Source organism: Pelmatolapia mariae, linkage group LG6, assembly GCF_036321145.2.
Source record: "Pelmatolapia mariae isolate MD_Pm_ZW linkage group LG6, Pm_UMD_F_2, whole genome shotgun sequence".
Lineage (NCBI taxonomy): Eukaryota > Metazoa > Chordata > Actinopteri > Cichliformes > Cichlidae > Pelmatolapia > Pelmatolapia mariae.
This window is the reverse complement of record NC_086232.1, coordinates 11548011-11569668: the sequence shown is the minus strand read 5'-3', so window position 1 is coordinate 11569668 and position 21658 is coordinate 11548011. Positions and strand designations below refer to the sequence as shown.

Below are 21658 nucleotides of genomic sequence, written 5' to 3'. Positions count from 1 at the left end.
ATGCTTGACATTTTAAGGAAAAAAAAATATGATTATGTTATATTTTTACTTTCTAAATCATGCATTTCTTAGATGAAAAAAGGAGCAGTGTATAAAGTGTTTTTACCACTTTATCTTTTATATTATTTTTCAGTCTGTGATGTCTGCCTTTGCACTGCTGCGAACAGGACATTAGATCTCTCTAAGCATCAATAGCATGCTAAAAACAGCTAACAGCAAGAGACCAACCAGAGATGGAAATATCTCAAGACTCTAGTTTCAAAAAGGCCTTGAACTCTAACGAAAAAAGACCTGAGGAAACACTTTCCTGATGGGTCTTAATGACTAGTTCCAACATTTATTTAAAACGTGATTTATATTCTCTAAGTTATGGTGCCCATTAGACTCATAAAGGACATTAAAGCCAAGTTAAGATCACCAACTGTACATTAATAGTTATGTATAGACAAATAAATGATTGTAATATGAATTTAATTATGTAATTATAACCAAAAGATACTTAATAAATTAAAAATGTTGACGTTGTTCTTGAAGAAAAACCTTCATTTACTGTTTGATGAGTAAATGTTTGACTGTTCCACAAGTTTTTTAACAATGTCAGTTTCAATTCTGTTTAATGTTATTTATATAGCGCCAAATCAAAATAACAGTTCCCTCACAGCACTTTTTATTGTGATGTAAGGCCACTATAATGATAGAGCGAAAGCCCCAACAATAACATGACCCCCAAATAGCAAGCACTTGTCGACAGTAAGAAGGAAAAGCTCCCTTTTAACAGGAGGAAACCTCCGGCAGAACCAGATTCAGGGCGAGGCAGCCATCTGCTGCGACCGTTTGGGTGAGATTTACGGCAACACTTTAACAAGAACTATTTAAGAACTAAATCCATCTTTTATACAAAGTAACACATTTTTCAAGTGGATACAATCCTGAGACAACTCTGTGTGTAGATGCAGGTGCTCAGCAAAGCTGCTCAGAGAAACTAATTAAAAATACTCATGATTAAAAAATGTTCAGACTATTTCACCTGAGCTCCTATTATACAACAGTGCTGAATGCCAAGGTTTAAAACTCTAGTGTAGTGCTGCCCTCAAGTGGAAGCTTTAGAAACACAAAATCAAATGGCATTTAATGTTGGTAATTATAAAGTGGAAAGGGATACATATTATCTTCACAAAGACTCATTAAAGCCCTGAAAATATAATCAGTGTTAAAACAAGCGAGCTTTTTCTTCTTATTGGTATTTTTATTTGTTTTTAGTTTAACTAGAATTTAGGTTGTGATTTGAAATAAAATAAAATTAAACTTAAAATGCAAAAAAATTCAATTATTTATGACAGAAAAAACAAACCAAGAGAAAATAGAGAAACAAACCAAGAGATTATCTTGGGACTTCACTGCTGTTCGAAGTTATCACCAACAACTTTCCCAAAGGAGCTCATGTTCACAGCAAGATAACAGAAATCATTTATCAGAGCAGCACACTCACCAGTTAAGAGCCAGGACAGGGTGACTACTCCCACACCGCAACAGCACAAATAATGAATCCGTCCTCTCGGTGACACATGTACAACTATACTGCTCAGAAAAAGCAAAAGGCTTTTTTAATGCGAAAGAGGAAGAGGGGACATTTGAGTCTCACTTCCTTGTCACAGGTCAGCTTTAACATTTCAACTTATGTACAGCAACTCCTTTGCTATGCAGTGGAAAAAAGCCATTAATAAAATACATGTGACTATCACCAAGTACGTCACAGCAAAGTGGGTTTTTAAAAGGCTGTACAGTAATTGGCAATGTGTAACATGACATGAGACAGTAGCAATCATGATGATATATTAATTTATTTTTTCTTTAGACACAAACTTCTTGCTTCACTTGGAGGATATCTGACTTTGGAAGGGGAAAAAAACCAAAAGCAAACAAAAAAACATCACTAATCAGCTCTAATCAGTCAACAGGTCAAAAGTCCATCGTTTAAACTGCATTATTCTAAGAGCCTAACAAAGTAGATTCTGCTCTTTGTCCATTTTCAGTCCTTTCTAATCAGTTACAGCCCCGATAAACATGTTCATATTTATTTTACCAAAGATTAGACAAGATTACAAAGTGTAGGTGTCTTTGAGTCCATGAGCTGCCAACGGGGGGGGGGTTAAGAAGTTCAGTTTAGTGTCCACATATTGTTGACTTTAATCACAAATCATCTATCAGTATATAATAGATGAACAACTTCAAAAAAAAATCCCCAGTGGTGTTTTATTAATACAGAAGCTTTTTGGACATTCTGGGAAATTTTGCTAACCTGCTGCTGGCTGTGGCTTCACAGGAGGAAGTCATACAAATCCCAAATGACCAAACTTCAACAGCAACAACAGCACAAGTGATCCAGCCTAAAACCATCGGTCCCAGGTCCTTCCTGTTATCACAAATGTTTCCCTCTGCCATCTGATATGACGTGCTCGGGCACGGCGCGGGTGTACCATTCCGACCACCCACCGTCGTACACAGACACCCCGGGGTGCCCGCACTCGTGGGCCGCCAGTGCCACGTGGCACGCGGTCACTGCAGAGCCGCATAAGACGCAAAGCGGGTGGTCGAGATCCACACCAGCACGGGCGAACAGAGCCTGGAGTTGTTCCTTTGGCAGGAAGTGGCCAGAAGGTGACAGGAAGGCGTGGAAAGGAATGCTGATGGAGCCAGGGATGTGGCCCGGCTCTGTGTCTGTCAATCAGAAAGAGCAGATACATTCAGAATATGATTAAATAATCTGAAATAGCAAATGTATACTCTTAATTAATTAAGAAACGGGCAGTTACACAGAAACATGCAATAAAAAAGACCTTTAGAGATCTTGATTAGCCTTGGTGGCTCTGAGGCTAAGATTTTAAGTCATGCTAACCCTGTGTTGATCCCTTCTGTTTTTCTCAGTCTGGATTATGTTCTACACTTTGAATGTAGACTACAGTAAAATTCTTGAGCTGCTGCTCCTTTTTCTAAATATTTTGCAGGGAAAATGGAAAATATGTGCAGCAATTTATTGAAACACATGCAAACATACATGGAAATACAGTATATGAGGCAGAAACAGAGTTTGTCGTTATTTGGTTAGACAACCTTTATTCTTCAACACAGCCCAAACTCTCTTAGACAAGCTTTCTTGTCATTTCTTTAAGTAGCAAGTAGTAACTATGACATCACCCATTGACTAGTAAGTGAAGTCTCGCTGTGACGTATTTTCATCATTGTGCCTGTGGTGTTTTAAAACCACATGTGGCAAGCAACTGTGAAACCAATGACATTGCACAATCATTGGGTAAAAGCTTACTATTGAAGTTGTGCCAGCCATTAAAAAGAATTCAGGTTTAAGGCACTTCTGTGTTGGCTTTACTTTTTAGACCTTTCTAGCTACACCCCTCCTTGATGTAGTCTCTAATCCTGGAGTGACCTTTTACATCACAAATAATTTTACCACACATGTTTAGTGCCATTAGTAAAACTGCTATGATCCCCATTTCTGAATAACTTGTTATAGAGTACACATGATTAGCAAATCATTATAATCTGCCTTTGTATTGACTGCCTCTTAGTATGGCATTTCCATCTCCACTCTGCTAGCATCAGAAAGAGTAAGAGGTCACATGGCGTAAGTTATATTGGTCCAGCTCAGCTGCACTCAACTCTGAATAAATCAGTAGAGAGGCATGAGACAGAGGACTGTTAAAGTCCATGACCGAAGATGACAGTCTTAAATATAAGATTAAAAAAAGGAACATAATGTGATCATTGATGACTCAACCCTGTGACCTTTTGGCTACAGAAGGACCATGTGGACGAAACCCCAGAAAGGGTTTTCTTCAGATCACATTTTAAATGTGAAAAAAAAAAATAGCCAGGTGTTAATAAACCACAACCACACTGGGACAGGCGGTATTTTAGTCTTGACTATATCAGTTATAATGGAAAATTGGTTCAGTGTTTCAAAAGCAAAACTCGGAATCGAGGAAAAGAAAGCGAAACCCGCATTTGCTACGTTTTTACTACCACAGACAAATATGTGTGTTTGTATCAATGTTTGATATGAAAACAGACATTACAAAAACTGATGCTTATACTCCCAAGTGGGTCAATCAGAAGAGTAGATTTAGCATGTGAAAGTTTTATTTGTTCCCCCCAAAATTAAATCCAGGCTGGATTTACACATGCAATGAAAAGGGAAGTTCTTTTTTTTTTTTTTTTTTTAGAGAGCAGTCAGAAAGGTCACTGCTCAAACTGCTTTCAGAAGTGTTCTGCCTGCAGAGGAGCCCTGTAACAACACATCAGAGCTTTACCCTCTAACAGTGTGTGTACTGTGAGAAGTATATGGATAAGACATGTATATCTTATCACTGTTTTGTCCATTCACTGAGTGCTGTCTTTAAAAAACATCAGCAGATCAAAGGTTGGACTATTGCTGCATCTAAATGTTTAACCATTCACTTTGTCTGCTACTGTGGTACAGCAGTGTGTGTGTGTGTGTGTGTGTGTGTGTGTGTGTGTGTGTGTGTGTGTGTGTGTGTGTGTACGGGTTCGTACTATCCTGGTGGGGACCAAAATCTGACTTTTACTATCCTGGTGGGGACTTTCTGCACCGTGGGGACCAAAATCCAGGTCCCCTCGGGGTTGAAAGCAATTTTCACACTCAAAATGCGGTTTTACTGTCAGGGTTACAATTAGGTTATGGTTAGGTTTAGGGTAAGGGTTAGGGTTAGGCATTCATTTTTAATGGTTAGGGTTAGGGTAAGGGGCTAGGGAAAGCATTATGTCAATGGGATGTCCCCACGAGGATAGCAAACCAGACATGTGTGTGTGTGTGTGTGTGTGTGTGTGCATGGTTCATTGACTATAGCTAAAATGCGGGCTAAGTACGGCCTGTCTGCCTGACCTCTTTTCATGTTTGTGTTGTTCAGTCATCCAAGCCCAGCCTGCTGGGTTTGCACAGAGCAAACTCCATAAAACTCTATGTACAAGGAACTAGCAAACCATTATGTTGTTTTTTTCCCCCCATTGCATACCTGTGTCACCCTGACGTCACTGTCAGAGTCAAACTGTAATTGTGTTTATAAGATACTAATTATTGTCCATGTTTGTTCATTAATTATCCCATCACTAGTAAAGAGAAGAGTGTCAGGGGTCAATAACATAAAATATGATGAGCCATGATATCCTCCCCTAATAACAATAATAACTTATTGTGACACGTTTGTGTGTCTATCCACCTCCACTGCCATGAGTTTGAAGTCTTTCTTTTGCAGTGTACAACTGCCAGAAAAACAAATCTGCACAGACAACAGGAAGACATTTGGAGAATTTCAAACTGGTAATTGATACCCGCCTCCAGCTGCAATCCTCGAACCAGTTTTTGATCGGTCATTCTTAAACACTCTCTTAAAAAGTTGATTGGTTCAATCATTCTGTTTATCTTAAAAACAGGCGCGATAAGATCATCAATGTTGTCTATAAACCCTTTAATGAAAAAGTGACGATCAACAATGTACGTAATAAAAGCTACTGTGGAACGTTACTGTCAGTCACTCAGTCATCACTTTAACTAAGATAAAAATTCTATAAAAAAATGCATGTCACCATCTTTTCCAAGGGAAAAGAGTGTAACGTTGGGTTCTTTGGAAGTATTTCAGTTACACACGGACATGAGTCAGACCGGAAATCCTGGCACAAGTGTGTCCCAACAATAGATGTGAAGTTATCTTAATCATAATCAACGCATTTGTCATCAAGAGGCAATAAGAATAAAATACAGTACACGCCCCCTCATGTCAGTGTGCCTGTAGTCTGAGGATGCTATTTGAAATAAGGGCGTCAGTAATCTGAAAATGTAATGAAGTTCTGAGAAGAATGGATCTCTTCAAAAGCCTGAGTGGGGCATGCAGGACTGTAACCATGTAACCATCATAAAGGCTCTAATGCAGACTACTCACTGTCTCTGGGTTCAGGGTCCAGCCCTTTGAACCTGCCTGTGGGCCTGGCATCCACCACCTGGAACTTTTTAGTCTCCAGGTTATCCAGGATATCCTCATAGGTTTTTATCCACGAGCGGTTCAGAGAGGCTTTGAACTCGGTCGCTGTGGGTCTGACGTACCGGTCACTCACAGGTCGACCCTCTAGCTCCCAGTTCCTGAGCCCACCATTGAGCATAGAGACCGCACTGTGCCCGAACACCCGGAACATCCACCACACACGGGGCGCCGAGAACGCCCCGAACTCGCTGCCATCGTAGACCACGACGTGCGTGTCGTTTTCTATTCCCAATTTCCCGACGTATTCCGCAAAATAGTCCTCTGACGGCAACATATGGTCCAGAGGAGAGGTTTTATCGCAGCACTGGTCAATGTCAAAGAAAGCTGCTCCCGGCACATGCTTCTTCTTGAACTCGGTCTTTGCGTTTTTCCGCAGTTTGGGCAAATACCACGAAGTGTCCAAGACCCGCATTTTCCCCTGGACCTTTACAGCCTGAGCCAGCCACTTAGAGGTGACCAGAGCGGTGGCTTGGAGAGCCATGGTGAACTGGAGATGCAGACAGGCTACAAAGTTTACCTAAGTTTCACGGTATTTAACAAATCCGTGCCAAAAGTCGGGAGCGGTCGAGTGAGCAAAGGTACTAATGGTGGCGAGAGAGCGCATGCCAAACCGTCACGCCCCTCGGCTCACCTGACACTGATAAAAGTGAAAGGGGACACAGTAAAAATGGCATTAGCCTACATTTTAGACAAAGTCTGAACCGACACTCATTCATAAACCTGCAGCGAGACATGCACATTTTTTCCAACTCCAACAGAAAACGTAATCTATTAACCTATCTCCGTGTGAAGTGAAAATAACAGAGGATTGGAGTCACTTGTTCCGTATTTGAACAAGTTGGCAGTTCGTCTTGTAATCGGAAAGTTGCCGGTTCGAGCCCCGGCTCCGACAGTCTCGGTCGTTGTGTCCTTGGGCAAGACACTTCACCCGTTGCCTACTGTCAGTGTCTGGCAGCCTCGCCTCTGTCAGTGCGCCCCAGGGCAGCTGTGGCTGTTTCGTTTCAAGGTGGCATCGTTCTGATTCCATACAATGTAGCTTGCCATCACCTGTGTGTGAATGTGTGGATGACTGAATGTAGTGTAAAGCGCTTTGGGGTCCTTAAGGACTAAGTAAAGCGCTATACAAATACAGGCCATTTATCATATTTGCACAACCGACTGTTATTAACAGGCCAGTAAACTTGGACACCTCATTGGCTAATTCTCTTCACCTAATCTGGAGACTGCTTCGACCTACATTTTAAAATAGCATGACTTATCATTTTACTACACTTTCTCTTTGTCCCACAGTTTTCATAGTGCGCCTGTTCTGTTTTGATACTACTACTACTACTACTAAAATGGCCTGTATTTGTATAGCGCTTTACTTAGTCCCTAAAGACCCCAAAGCGCTTTACACTACATTCAGTCATCCACCCATTCACACACACATTCACACACTGGTGATGGCAAGCTACGTTGTAGCCACAGCTGCCCTGGGGCGCACTGACTACTACTACTACTACTACTACTACTACTACTACTACTACTACTACTAATAATAATAATAATAATAATAATAAGAAGAAGAAGAAGAAGAAGAAGAAGAAGAAGAAAAAATTAAAACTAAAGTAGTTGAAATAGCACAAAAGGTCATCCAGGTAGGAACTTTGTTCATTTTTACATCGTCAAGCCGACTGCTTTTAACCGACGCACGCGAGCTTGCCGGATGTTTATGGAACCACATGTTGTTACCCGGTTATAAAAGCAGATTTCTGTGGATGTAGTTTGTGGAAAGTAGAAGAAAACTTTTGTAGCTTGAATCAGGATGTCGGCTTCGTTGATCAGGAGAGGACTGGAGCTGCTGAGCAATGACATTAAAGGTCAGTTTAGCCTCTTGAGCTTGCTATGCCAGTTGGCTAACAGTATTGGATATTAGCGCTCTCGCTATTATAATTCTGACCATAACTTGTGACTGATCAGTGTTTTTACATTGTTATAGTTAGGCCGTAATAGATGGGGTTTACAATGTTGCTTTAAGGTCTAAAATTGATTACTTGAATATTATTTCGGAGGTTTTCACGTTGTCGTCATTAAACCATAGCAACGTAGAGCCCGAAGAAGACGTACTGTCGTATTTGAATAACGGTACTATGCTTAACCTCAACCTACATAACATTCCTGTGAGGAAAGCAATTCCTCATCCGGGTGAGCGGGTAGTTGGTCTCAGCACAGCCGATGTCAGGAGGACCCTGAGAAGAACTGACGTACCAAAGCAGCGCCTCGGGACTGGTGCTCAGGGAATGTGCTGACCAGCTGGGTCATGTCCTCACAGACCTCTTCAATACCTCACTGAACCATGCAGTTGTATCATCATTCTTCAAGAATTTTACCATTATACTAGTTCCTAAAAACAGTCCACAGTTCCATGTCTTAATGATTATCACCTTTTATGACTCACAATGTGCATTTCAGTTCCGCATTCAACACAAATCACCTCCCAGCATGAAAGCATGCGGCAAGTGGAGACAATTGATGGGGGCTGGTGTACCACAAACAGCACTGTCTTACATACACAGCTTCTCATCAATAACATTGTGGAGGAGGTGGACAGCAGCACTAAGTTTCTAGCTTTGTAGTTCTCTTGTAATTGGAGCACAGCAATGTCTGCACTTCCTGTCTCAGATGAAGAGTGTGTATTTGGAGCAGAAGAGCCAGATTCTCCAACAGTTTCTTTCTCATAGCCATCAGGCTTCTAAATTCTAATTTTTTAATACCCCTCCCATCTATACACACACACACACACACACACACACACACACACACACACACACACACACACACACACAGAGTGGACCACACTTGGACTGATCTCCCTGCTGCTGTGATACTCCATTGCTATCTATAAGTGTAATACACTGGTAATTTAACAATACTGCTGTGTTTTATACAGTATATTTTTATGCATTTTACTTTCATTTTTTTATAGCTCTGTTTGTTACTACAATTTTTATTAATGTTGTGAGCCAGTGCAACGCGATTCCATTCAGATATGCTATGATTAGTGTATAGCTTTTGAATGACAATAAGATCGATTCACACTCTTAAAAGAACATGTTTCCTTCTCTGCAGCTTACTTTGGGTTTTGTGTGTGTCTTTTTGCCATGTGTTTCCTGCCAGATGTCACTAAAGTGAAGAAGAAGCAGCAGCAGACCCCCAGCTCAGCCACAGTGATGGAGCTGGTGAGCACCAAGCGGCAGGGAGTTACCAAGCAGGTCAAAAGACTGCAAGGCCGTCTCGGGCCTGGCAAGAGCAAAGCCACTGTTAAAGACAAGAGGATCAAGTCTGCAGTGGGTCAGTCTGCTTGCTGTATTTCAGTCTTCTTCATGCTTAGAATAAAAGACATCTGTGAAAAAGTAAAAACAATTGGTACAGATGTTTTGCGTTTTTATGTAAGGACCAGTAGGTGGCAGCATTGGTCTTAAACTCAGTTGTAAAATGTACAGCCTTTCACTGAAAAAGAACTCAAACCTGAATAATTGTTCTGTTTCTCTTTTACAGTCTAGTTGATGTTGCTCTAAATTTCTTGTTCTTTGGTTTGAATTGTAGAGGAGTTCAGGAAGAAGCAGGGGAAGAGCCATTTGAGTGAGAACCTCAAATATTTTATGGCAACTGGCTGTAAAGCAACAGATTCTGACACACTGAAGGTAACCAGGTCATCAGTCCCTCACATTTTACAAGTACTGTCATTGTCTGTGACTTTAACTATTCTTGGAACACTGGAGTCCAAAAGCAGGATTTAAAAAGAAGAGTCATATTTACATTAAAAAAGCAGCTTGCTCACAGACACAGCAATGGTATCAATTTTAATGTCGGCAAACAATAAACATTCTGTACAGTAAAGATCCAAATGCCAGGATTTTTTTATTTATTTATTTTTCTGCATTATTGATAACCCAAATGGCTTTGACCCTAACGTGCTGATTTGATTTCTGTCTGACTTAGATCGTGAACCACAATAAAGGGAGGCAGTCAAGAAATCACCCGGACAGGCCTGCGAAAAAGGCCAAAGAGGCAAAGTCTTTGTTCACAGAGGAGGAGTTCCAGCAGTTTCAGAAGGAATACTTTGGCAGGACTGTGGAGGAAAAGAAATAAAATAGACACAAAGACACTGCGCCCACAGCAGAAGCTCCAGGGCTGTGTTTGGAGGATCGAAGTGGATTTCTGGACCAGATTTTGTTCTTGGATGTAGTGTCTGTCTGGTTTGGGTTTTTCTTTTTTTATCTTCTTTTTTTTTTTTTTTTTTCTTTCAAGGGTGTCTGTGTGACTAATATGTGTACATATTGAACCAACCACAGGTTGAAGTTCATAGACAAAGTATGAAAAATCATTTGCAAAGAGAGAGGAAATGACTGAGATATGACTTGTGTCAGTCATAGCTCGCGAGTCCTTTGTTTCATTGTTTGTGAACTGCAAACGTAAAGAAGCTCACCTTTAATTCACAGCCAAGAAAAACACCATATTCATGGCTTAATAACCAGAAAAGCTTAGCAAGAGCCATTACAGGGTGGTTTGAGAGAGCAAATTCCTGAAATTATGGGCTTATGGCTGACTTATACAATACATTTCTGTTTCTCATCTCCTTTGATATCTTCTTAGACTTTTTTTTTTTTTTTTTTAAGATTATTGAATTATTTTTTTCAATAAAAGCTGTAATTCTGGGAACAAAGCTGCATGAAACAACCGATAGAGCTAAAGATATTAGAGTTGCTAATTAATCAATTATTAAATAATATCAAAGTCAACACAAAGATTTGGGATTTCTATTGCAACCACCTTGAATTAATAGCTTCCATCATTTTCATCATTCCTCCTATAAACACGTGTTTTGATATGGTTGTCCTCAAACTTGTTGCTTTATTAAAGTAATGAAATAATGACACATGTCATGGGTTTATTCTTGTTCAGTTCAGATTAATATTAGTTCACCTTTTAACCTAATAAAAGCAAAATAAGTTTTGGAGGGTAAGAGCACAGACATTTTCACACTTTACATTTTTTTTTAAAAATTAACCAAAAAAAGGCGTTTTCATTTAGTGAGCTCTTAACTGTTTCCTCTTCGAGATGGGCTTTTTTTGTTTAAGGGAAAGAGTGCCAACATAGACCAAAAGGGTTTTCATGTTTTTTTAATTACTCATGTCGTCAAGGCAAATCAGAACACCACATCCTCTTTTCTCAGAAAAAAGGAGTCAAACTTGAGTCGAAGAAATGTTTAGGGTACAACGTGAACAACCCAGTCATGGACATGATGGCACACTAAAGCACTGGTACGTTCTTAATGTGATTTTTCACAGTGGCTGTTTGGCTAGTGTGCATAAGCGACTTTAGAACCCTAAATTTCATCATATTTATATCATTAACATTTTTCTAACATTGTGTTTTAACGTTATATTAATATGGGACATAATGCTATGAATGCTACACATTTGTTGACAAAAACAATATTTTGGAGTAAATTAATCTGCAGGATTACACAATATTTCATAAGGAAGTCATGTGTCTTTATCATCTGTATCATCTTTAGCCTTTTAGACCCTCTAACCCCAAATAACATCAGCCTGTTTAATGCTCTGATATAGTTTCCATCTTAAGAAAATTTTATTCAAGTTCAATGTATATAAAGTATAATATCAATATAATGCAGGACCTATCATTTGTATGGCCAAAGTGAGATTGACACTAGTCTTATCAGCTATGTTAGCAAACTAGTTTACTAGCTAAAGTTAACAATACTGATGGCTAAAGGAACTCAGCCCACGGCCGTCCTATTCTCCCAGACACATTGCATGCCAACGAAACATCTTAACTTTCTACAACAAAAGTCAAACAAATGACATAAAATAACATTTTCTCTATTTCTGTCAAACATTTTGTCCACCACAGCTTTAGCTGCATGTGCTTTGCACCTGAACCCTGGGTGCACTGATAGCATAGTCTTTCTTCTTTTAAAACATCTCTAAAAAGTACATCTGTGCTTCTGTGCTGGTCCCAGATATACAGTCCTCCACAGAATCTGTATTTTCACAAACAAACTTTAAATATTTTACTCCATATCACAGACCAAATTTATTTATGGTTTAACTGGTGACAGTATCTTTTCAAATACAGTTCAGTATCTTGGTCCATTATTCTACCTTTATTCCATTATTCTGAATTTGAATTTGAGTCCAAAACTTGACTTCAACCATTGTTACATCAGTTTGCAGAGATGTCTCTATGGTCCATATCTTCCATTTTGGAAGGTCAGATTTCTAGAAATCAGAATCAGCATACTTTATTAATCCCTAAGAAAATTATGTGGGTTGCAGTTGCTCCAGTATAAATAACAGTAACAGAACCAGACTAGACTATTTAAAAATACTATATGTTACAGATTTAAGACATTTAAGAAATAGCACAATATATACAAATCACTCAATAATAAATATCAAGGATTGACAGAGGTGATTATAAATAAATATCAAGAATGTTGACATGGTGCCCTAGCATGCAACAACATAGAGGATAGCACTGACCACAAAAGACTCACAGAACATCCAGAGCATTGTCTGACAGATGTTGAAGGACCTCAGAAAATAGAGACGACTCTGGCCTTTCCTGTAAAGTGCAGTGGTGTTTGTAACCCAGTCCAGTTTATTGTCCATGTGTACTCCAAGGTATTTACAGTCCTCCACAATGTCCACATCGACCCCCTGGATTGAAACAGGAGTCAAGGGCTTCCTGGTCTTCCTAAAGTCCACAATCAATTCCTTGTGTAAGGATCATCTATAAAGAGATGATCTATACTGCTCGCCCAAGTGCAATGTCTACAATATCTGAATCTAGGTTTGGGAAGGAGATTGGCGGTAGCAACTCTGTAAGAGCAATAAGACTTCCAACCCACATAACACGCACGACCACAGGTTTGTGAAACAAAGTTTGCTTTATATACATTTCCTTTGGATCAGTTCCCTTTGCTCATTCTCAATGTAGGGATACCTCCAAATGCAGTAAACATCTCAGATGCATCACAAAATAATTGAAACAATCAAAACAGATGTAAGACAAGAAAGAAAACACAATATTTCAACACCCCAAAGAAAGGGAAAAAGAAAAGAAAATGTGGTACCACTAGACTTTTACTGGTTGTCAACCGTCAGTTTTTATGATGTCAGTTTCATTTAGTTACCAGTTTATTTGGGTTTGAGAACAAAAAACAACCTGAGTTCCAGGCGAAGAAAAAAGTAGCAAAAGAAAATGATAAGGTATCTCTCAGGTGGACTTCCTTTTGTTTTTAATTCCTACCGCCCTCCTGGTACGGCAGGCATCAACTTGTCGGCGTCCTGACACACAGAAGGCCTCCACAGCAGCAACAGTGTCTTAGATCCACGATACCAGCTCCTCACTCGGCACACGTGGAATTGTCCCTAAAAAAAAAAAACCCAGTCTGCACACAAACATGCAGAATGTTAGATGTCCACATTCCTTAAATGTCCTTATTCCTAATGTCCTTGGTTCTTTTTAAATATTAAAATAAATTTGCATCTTGTGACACATTAAAAGTAAATACACTGGCATTACTGTTCATCACCCGCAGTTACAGCTACAGCACAGCTATTGCACGTGAACTGCGCATAACCACTTAGCTGGCCGCGGCTGAACTAGCAGGCCCAAGAGAGGAAAAAACACTAAACACTCATAATAAACAAAACTGTCACAACATCACAATACTATGAAAACACATCTTAAACATCATTCACTACTATTCTGACTGGTTAGTTATTTTTTTTAGTGCATTGAACTGCAATAGAGATTGACAGACCACGTGACTTTCGCGCATTGCATGCCGGTAACCCAAGGCAAAACAATCCAAGTACCGCATCAAATGCAAGCATTTGAAGCACCGCAAAACGTTCATTCTCCGGTTCCAATACCTTCTTGGTTTTTCTTTGCCACACAAAAAAGGATTGTACAAAACGAAGGAGAACAACGGCGGTCCGTACAAAGAGAGACTCGACGAAAAGGCAAAGAAAAGATACGAGGAAAAAAATCAAAGGAGTGAAAGGGTCAGACCCTTACGAGCACACAGAGTAGACAAAAGACGTTAGTGTGCTGCCCACTTTCACCACGATCATATTTATAATTATATGGTTCTTGGAGTGAGTGCATACACTCATGAAGTTTAACTTCAGGTCACTGCAACAAGCCCAGGTACAGTTTACTGACAGATGGGTGCAGGACCTTGAAATGCACCGTGTAGAACGAAAGACCATCATACGTATCATAAGTTTACCAGTCTCACAAATCGTCCTCATAAATACACACTCATTCACCGTTTATTAATATAACCTTTGAGCTCAACAGTAATTAATTAGTAGTGGAAATGACTTCAGGTACGCATCACAGAAATGTAGCAGTGACAATAATATTGTATGCTGTAATCGCACTGGACAATTAGTGATACAAAACAACTGTTTTACCCTGTGAATAAAAGTATATGTTTTTGTCAATGTACCGTGGTAATAAACGCAATATTGTGTCAGGACAATTCACTATTTATGCACAATAAACAAAGGAGCATAGCGCGACAATTTCTGTTTAGCACCAGACTTGCTTGTAACCTACGTCACTAATTAAATATGAAAAATGACGTATTAACTCCTACAAAACACTGACCTTTGTGGGAATGCTTGGAGCAGACTAACCTGTGAGCTGGAGTGTTCTGGACGTTATATTTGGTCTTTGAATGGCTGCAATCCAGGCCATCCGTCGCCTCTTTTTACTTCGGAAACATGGCTTGAACAATTTCTCCTTAACGACGTAATCCGATAACAACCGATCTCTTTACCCGTCGACTTCCCGAGACTGTCATGCGACCGGCTATTGCAATTAACAATGCAACAGCTTCTTGCCATTTTTTGTTTCTTTTTATCGCTGTGTAACTTATTTCAATTGAAAGCCTGCGTGCGCTAGTACCTCTTGCCTTGGGTTCCCACAATCCTTTGCGGTTTTACCCCTCAATGACGTCACATTTTCAATCTCTATAGTGGTGCTAAGTGAGCTAGGCTAACTCACCAGAATAGTTCAAAAAGTTCGAAGAAACACTCCGACTCCTTCGAGGTAGGTACCCGTCTGTGGTTCACCGCTAACGGCAGCTCTCTCACAAATGTTAATGGAACCTCTTTTCTCTCTTTTAACTGGAAAACCGTGCTTCGCGGCAGCATGGAGTTTTTCCTTGCCGTCTTTGTTCCTCTACACCACACCTTCACGCGCACCGAGCTGCAGGTGATGCCTTCAGGGCAAGCCCGGAAATTAAACTATCAGACGAGAAGTACGATGCATTCAAAGAACCCTGTACTTTTGATTGCTGTAAATCTCACCAGGGTTACACTTGGTTTTGCCATCTCATCACCCCTGCTGATGCATCCAGGTGATCCTGATGTGGTCTGACTATGGGTCAGAGCTGGTCCAGGATGATTTTTCCAGGGTCTTCATGATGTGGGAGGTCAGTGCCACAGGCCTGGAATCCTGGGGGCCACTGGGACGTGGCATCTTTGGTACAGGGACGAGGCGTGATGTCTTCCTCAGCACTAGGACCCTCTGCAGACTCAGACTCAACATGAACAGTTTCTGAAAGACTCCACAAAGCTGGGGGGCACAGGCCTTGAGGACCTGGGGACTCACCCTGTCTGGTCCAGCAGACTTGCATGATTGGAGTCTCCTCATTTGCCTCTGAACCTGTTCGTGAGTGAAAGTGATAGGTGGGAGAAGGGTGTCAGGACATTCATTAGAGGCAACAGTGCAATGTGAAGAGAGAGCTGGAACAATGGAGTCGGTGCAGCAGGTTATGTAGTCAGTGATACTCTCAGTAAGCCCACTGATGTCCTTGGTGTGAGGCTCATAGAGTGTCTCCCAGTCAGTCAAAACAGCCCTGTAGTCCCGCTAAGGCCTACTCTAACCACCTCCTAATGTTTCTCGTGGTCACAGGTCACAGAAAGCACCAAAGAGGAGCTTCCTGACAGAACCACAATTGAAAGTCTCTTTTGTTTGGCAGGGCAGCTGTCATGGATCTGGATCATTTGACCCAGCATTTTGACTTTCTTGTGTTTTGGTGATTGTTATGTATTATAATGATGATGATTTAAGGTTCATTAGGTAGTCCTGTTTAGTTTCTTGTCTGTTAGGTTTTCCTTGTGTTTTGGTCTCTCCTCTGTGTAGTTTAGTGGGTTATTGCTACAATGATCACTGTTATTATAGGTCACACAGCAGCTTGTGTTATTCTACTGCTGTTATACATACATGAGATGGACTTTTAAAAAGGTCAATCCTCACAAAGCTCCAGGACCGGACGGCATCCCAGGCCTGCTTCTCAGAGTGTGTGCCGACCAGCTGGCAGAGGTGTTCACCAACATCTTCAACCTCTCCCTGAGGCAGTCAGTGGTCCCCACGTCCCTCAAAGCATCCACCATCATTCCTGTTCCCAAAAAATCAGTGGTCTCCTGTCTGAATGACTACCGTCCTGTTGCACTGACATCCGTCATCATGAAGTGCCTGGAGCGGCTGGTCAAAGGTCACATCTGCTCCTCCCTCCCTGATACACTGGACCCTCTTCAGTTCGCCTATCGGACAAACAGAGCCACAGAGGATGCCATCGCCCTGGCAACGCACACCACCCTCACTCACCTGGAAAAAGGGAATACATATGCAAGGATGCTCTTCATCGACTACAGCTCGGCATTTAACACCATCATCCCCTCAAAACTTGCCACGAAGCTCGTCGACCTTGGGCTGGGAACACCAATCTGCAGATGGATTCTAAACTTCCTCACAAACAGGCCCCAGGTGGTGAGAGTTGGTAAGCACACCTCCTCACCACTCATCCTAAACACAGGTACGCCACAGGGTTGTGTGCTTAGCCCCCTCCTATATTCCCTGTTCACACACGACTGTGTTGCTAAACACGAGTCCAACATCATCATCAAGTTTGCGGATGACACAACCATCACAGGCCTCATCACAGACAAGAATGAGACAGCCTACAGAGAGGAGGTGATGGCACTGTACGAGTGGTGTCTGGAAAATAACCTGATTCTCAACATCAGCAAAACTAGAGAAATGATAGTGGACTACCGGAAACGACCAGTCAGGGAACACCAGCCCATCCACATCAACGGTGTCAAGGTCGAAAGGGTCAGCAGCTTCAAATTCCTTGGAGTCAACATCACCGAGGACTTCTCCTGGACCCTTCACACAGACACTGCTATCAGGAAAGCTCGCCAGCGGCTTTACTTCCTGAGGAGGCTGAGGAAGTTTGGCATGAACGCCAACATCACCTCAAATTTCTACAGGTGTGCAATCGAGAGCTTGCTGACGAGCTGCATTACAGTTTGGTACGGAAGCTGCTCTGCCAGCAGCCGTAAATCACTACAGAGGGTAATGAAGGCAGCAGAGCAGATCACTGGCATGAGGCTTCCTGCCATTCAGGACATTTATCTTCAGCGATGCCTCCGTAAAGCACACAGCATCATCAAGGACCACAGCCACCCAGCACATCAGCTGTTCTCCTTGTTACCATCTGGCAGATGTTACAGGAGTCTGTCTGCTTGGACTACAAGACTTAAAAACAGTTTCTACCATCAAGCCATACGACACCTCAACCACAACACTTAAACACACACAGCACAGTCCACAGGACGCACTCACAAGCTACCCTGCAGCTTCACAAGTACTCTGTATAATCTGCACTGGTCACTCCACTTTATTGATATTTATATTTTAAAAAAGTGCAATACTGTAACAACTGCCACAAAAACAAAAAACAAAAAAACAACAACTTTTGTACTGTTTAGTTTGTACTGCTGCTCATTCCTGTGCAATATCCCATCTGCCCCCCCATTCCTATTTAAGATTTTCTTTATTTAATCACTAGTGTATATATATATATATATATATATCTATATGTATATACGTATATACATATATATATATTTAGACAGTTAACTCTTTAGTTATCTCTTTAGTTATCTCTTTTTTTCTTTTACTACATCTTATTAATATTTTGCTCTTTACTATTTTTCTATTTATTATTATTATTTTATTTTATTTTATTGTATTTATTTTTTTCTCCTGTACCATTCTGCTGAGGGACTGTCTTCTGCTCGTCAAATACATTTCATTGCGATGTTGACCCTGTGCTAACTTGCATATGACAAATAAAACTGAAAACTGAAACTGAAAACTGAAAACTGATCGTGGGATCACTTCTGTAAAACGTATTTTTGTCAACATTTTCACATGATACTAGTTTCTCACATTGCCCTATCAAATGTGACATAATGACATATAAGGGAATAAAAGATAAGTAATTTTAGTTATTACTTAGATCAAAATTAAATTTCAATTGAAAAGCCTAAGTATGTTGCATAGTTACTAAAATAAAAGCTTAATAAGTAACACTGTTCAGCTTGTTATAAATATGATCTCAGTGAAGTGATTCAGGCAGATCGCCACATGAGGTCATATAAAGTTTCCATCACTAAATAAGTATTACCAGGCTTGAATTTGCCATTGGATTTAATAGCACTTTCAAAGCACTGCGTTATCATTATAAAGTCCAGTCAGAACAGCTCCCTCTAACAGCTGGTATATATGGTTTATTGGTCATTCAATATAGACATAATCTAGTATAATATTTCAATAAAGAGAGATCATTTTGAAGAACTGGACATGATTTATTGAAACAGAGGAACCCCCCCCCCCCCCCCCCCCCCCCCCCCCCCCCAGAGTCTAGGTACTGGTGGTGGTGAAGATGTAGCCTGAGGCTTGAAAGGAATTTGTGTATGAGGTGGAGATGGGTTGCATGAATGAGTCTGAAAGAGGATAACAGCAGTTTTAATATACAAAGTGGAGACTGGCTTTCCCAAAGGAAGCAGGCAAGAAGATGATTAGACTAGAATAATGATGTCAGTATTGAAACTGGCAGTGTGGGAACGCAGTGGTGATGTAGAGAACAGAAAGCAGCAGCGTAACACCCAGGAAAGCTGGCAGATGACCAATTGCAACAACTTGCGCATAAGCTTCATTTTAAAAGAAAGAATGAAAAGTGTGCTATATTCCAAACAATGAATTAGCACTTGTGCATTTTCAGTATGGTAGTGATAAGAGTAAGTTACAAGCTTAATTTAAACAGTAAAAATTTGGTGCCATGTTATCAGCAAATAAATGGTCAAAAGGGCTGTATTAGTGAGCTCTTTAAAAAGATTAGGGATATTTGCAATGTCCCATCATTGTTTGGTTCAGTGTATGAAAGTTGAAAGCATAAATATGAACTCTGAAGTTATGTTATTGTTATGTATATTATACATATTGTATATTTTGAAGACTCTTAAGCTTACAAGCACAGTGTATTATTATTGTTGTCTTTTATATAAGAGACACAGAATGTCAAAATCCCTTCTTTTTTATTAAAGGTCATTGACATGAATACTGAACCAGGGGCCAGTTTGAAGACTTACAATGTTCACAAGGTGCATGGCTTTAGGGAAAAAAAAGTCTGCAGAGATTTGAGAGTACCTAATACATGTGTTAATCAAAAAAACAACAACAACAAAACCTTACACATGTCTGATGTTCCTGCTGCAGAGAGGACGCTTTGAGAAGAGGTTCCTTTCTGGGTAGCACCTGAATGTGTCATAAAATTACCAGTATTGTTATCATTTCGATATTAAAGATGCTATTAATTTGTGTTTTACAAAATGAGGATACTTTTAAAATGATTATTATTTTTTTTATATATATAAACTGCTTCTCCAATTTAGGATCAAGTGGGTGCTCAAGCCTGTCCCAACTGTGACAGTCCACCCTACGCAGGTAGCCAGTTCATTGCAGGGATAACTAATAGAGACAACCATTCATGCTCACATTAGATTAGATAAAACTTTATTAATCCCTTGGGTGGGTTCCTCCAGCAAATTCTTTTTTTTTTTTTTTTTTTTAGATTACATTAGATAAAAATTAATACCAATGGAAAATTAAGAATCACAAATTAACAGAAAATGCATGTCTTTGAAGTTTTAGAGGAAGCCATAGTACCTGAAGAGAACCCACACAGGTGCAGGGGCACATTTCTCCACACAGAAATGAATTGGTCTTAAGTGTCAATGTGAGCTTGAATCGTCTGCATTTTTGTGACTGTACTTGTTACCAGCGTTGGGGAGTAATGGAATACATGTACCAGCATTATACATTTAAAATACAAAATGAGTAACTGTATTCCACTACCATTTAAAAAGGTGATAATTAGAAGACAGTTACTTTGTTGAAATAAATGGATTACATGGCGGTCTTTTCCTGTTTCATATGTTAGGCCAGAGGTTCCCAAAGTGTGGGGCCCGCCCCCTGGGGGGGCGCTGAGCCATTGCAGGGGGGCTTGGTATGAAAAGAAAAAAAAAATGAACGCTTGGACGCTGCTAGGATAATGGACAGGTTTTTGATGGGGCTCCCACACAAACGCAAAGTAGGAGATGAAGCATCGCCAAATATGTTTCCAAACCAACTTCATTCCAAGCCAAAGACTAGAAAATATGGTGAAGCATATCTTCTCTTTGGCTTCACCTGCACAAGTGCCGAGGTAGGTCTCTGCAACAGAATTAGTTTCCCTTGCGTTGGGAGCAGGCGCTGGGCTCTCCAAATCACGGACAAACAGTATCCCACATTCTTGATTTTTAGTTCACAAACACTTCTTATAATGACTAACTGATCCTGACACTTTGGAGATGTTAGCTCTTTATACAGTAAAGTTACAGTGGGATACAAATAATATCAGGCCGATCCTGCCACGATTTGTTTCCCCTGTTCAAATCACGGACAAACAGTATCCAACAGTTGTTTATGTTTTTGAACCCATTTTGCACAGAGAGGCATTTTTGAGAAATGTATTGATAGTAATGTTGAATATTATTACACAGGAAAAAAACAACTACACGTAAAATAATTACTCCTCTGCCTTTCTAAATGGAGGGACAGTAACTGCGTGTGTATATGTAAGCGTGTAAAACCTGAAGATAGTCAGATTAACAGTAACTGTATTTTGTCTCTACCTGCCATTCTACAATTCATCTCATGTAAACAATAACGCGGCGCACAGCGTGACGTGAAAAAAGGCACATACCTTTGACGTTGCGTGACGAACTCTGTATTCCTCGCCCACACGTAAACGCAAAAAAGGAGTTTAAAAAAAACATTTTTTCTTGTAAAACAAAGGGGGCCCAGCAAAAAAAGTTTGGGAACCACTGCATTATCAGATCTGTTACAAATTGTACTGGAATGAGGGTCCGAAATATCACTGACTCCAACTCCTCCGCTCTTCACGGCTCTGGGTTTGAACTACTGCTTCATCCGCTTCAAACATAAAAAAAAGCTACATCTCATCTACCGTCCAACACCAGCTGACCAGCTCACAGACGTCTTAATTATTCAACCTTTTCTTAGCACAGACCACTGTCCCTTCCTGTCTGAAGTACTCAACCGTCATCCCTGTCCCGGGGGGGACCAGCTTCCTAAATGGCTGC

The 21658-nt window shown here is 40.5% G+C and overlaps 2 protein-coding genes across 2 annotated transcripts; one reads left to right on the top strand and one right to left on the bottom strand.

Annotated features, from left to right (window-relative positions):
• Window positions 1-1582: 1582 nt before the first annotated feature.
• Window positions 1583-7126, bottom strand: LOC134628957 (3-mercaptopyruvate sulfurtransferase-like). Its single transcript, XM_063475808.1, has 2 exons — window positions 5973-7126; window positions 1583-2718 (listed from the first exon to the last, which is right to left on the bottom strand). Exons 1-2 carry the CDS (start codon window positions 6550-6552, stop codon window positions 2420-2422), a joined length of 879 nt encoding a protein of 292 aa, XP_063331878.1. The 5' UTR covers window positions 6553-7126; the 3' UTR covers window positions 1583-2419.
• Window positions 7127-7763: 637 nt separating this feature from the next.
• Window positions 7764-10971, top strand: rps19bp1 (ribosomal protein S19 binding protein 1). The gene is made up of 4 exons (XM_063475138.1): window positions 7764-7933; window positions 9231-9404; window positions 9660-9757; window positions 10056-10971. Exons 1-4 carry the CDS (start codon window positions 7879-7881, stop codon window positions 10203-10205), a joined length of 477 nt encoding a protein of 158 aa, XP_063331208.1. The 5' UTR covers window positions 7764-7878; the 3' UTR covers window positions 10206-10971.
• The last annotated feature ends 10687 nt before the right edge of the window (window positions 10972-21658 follow it).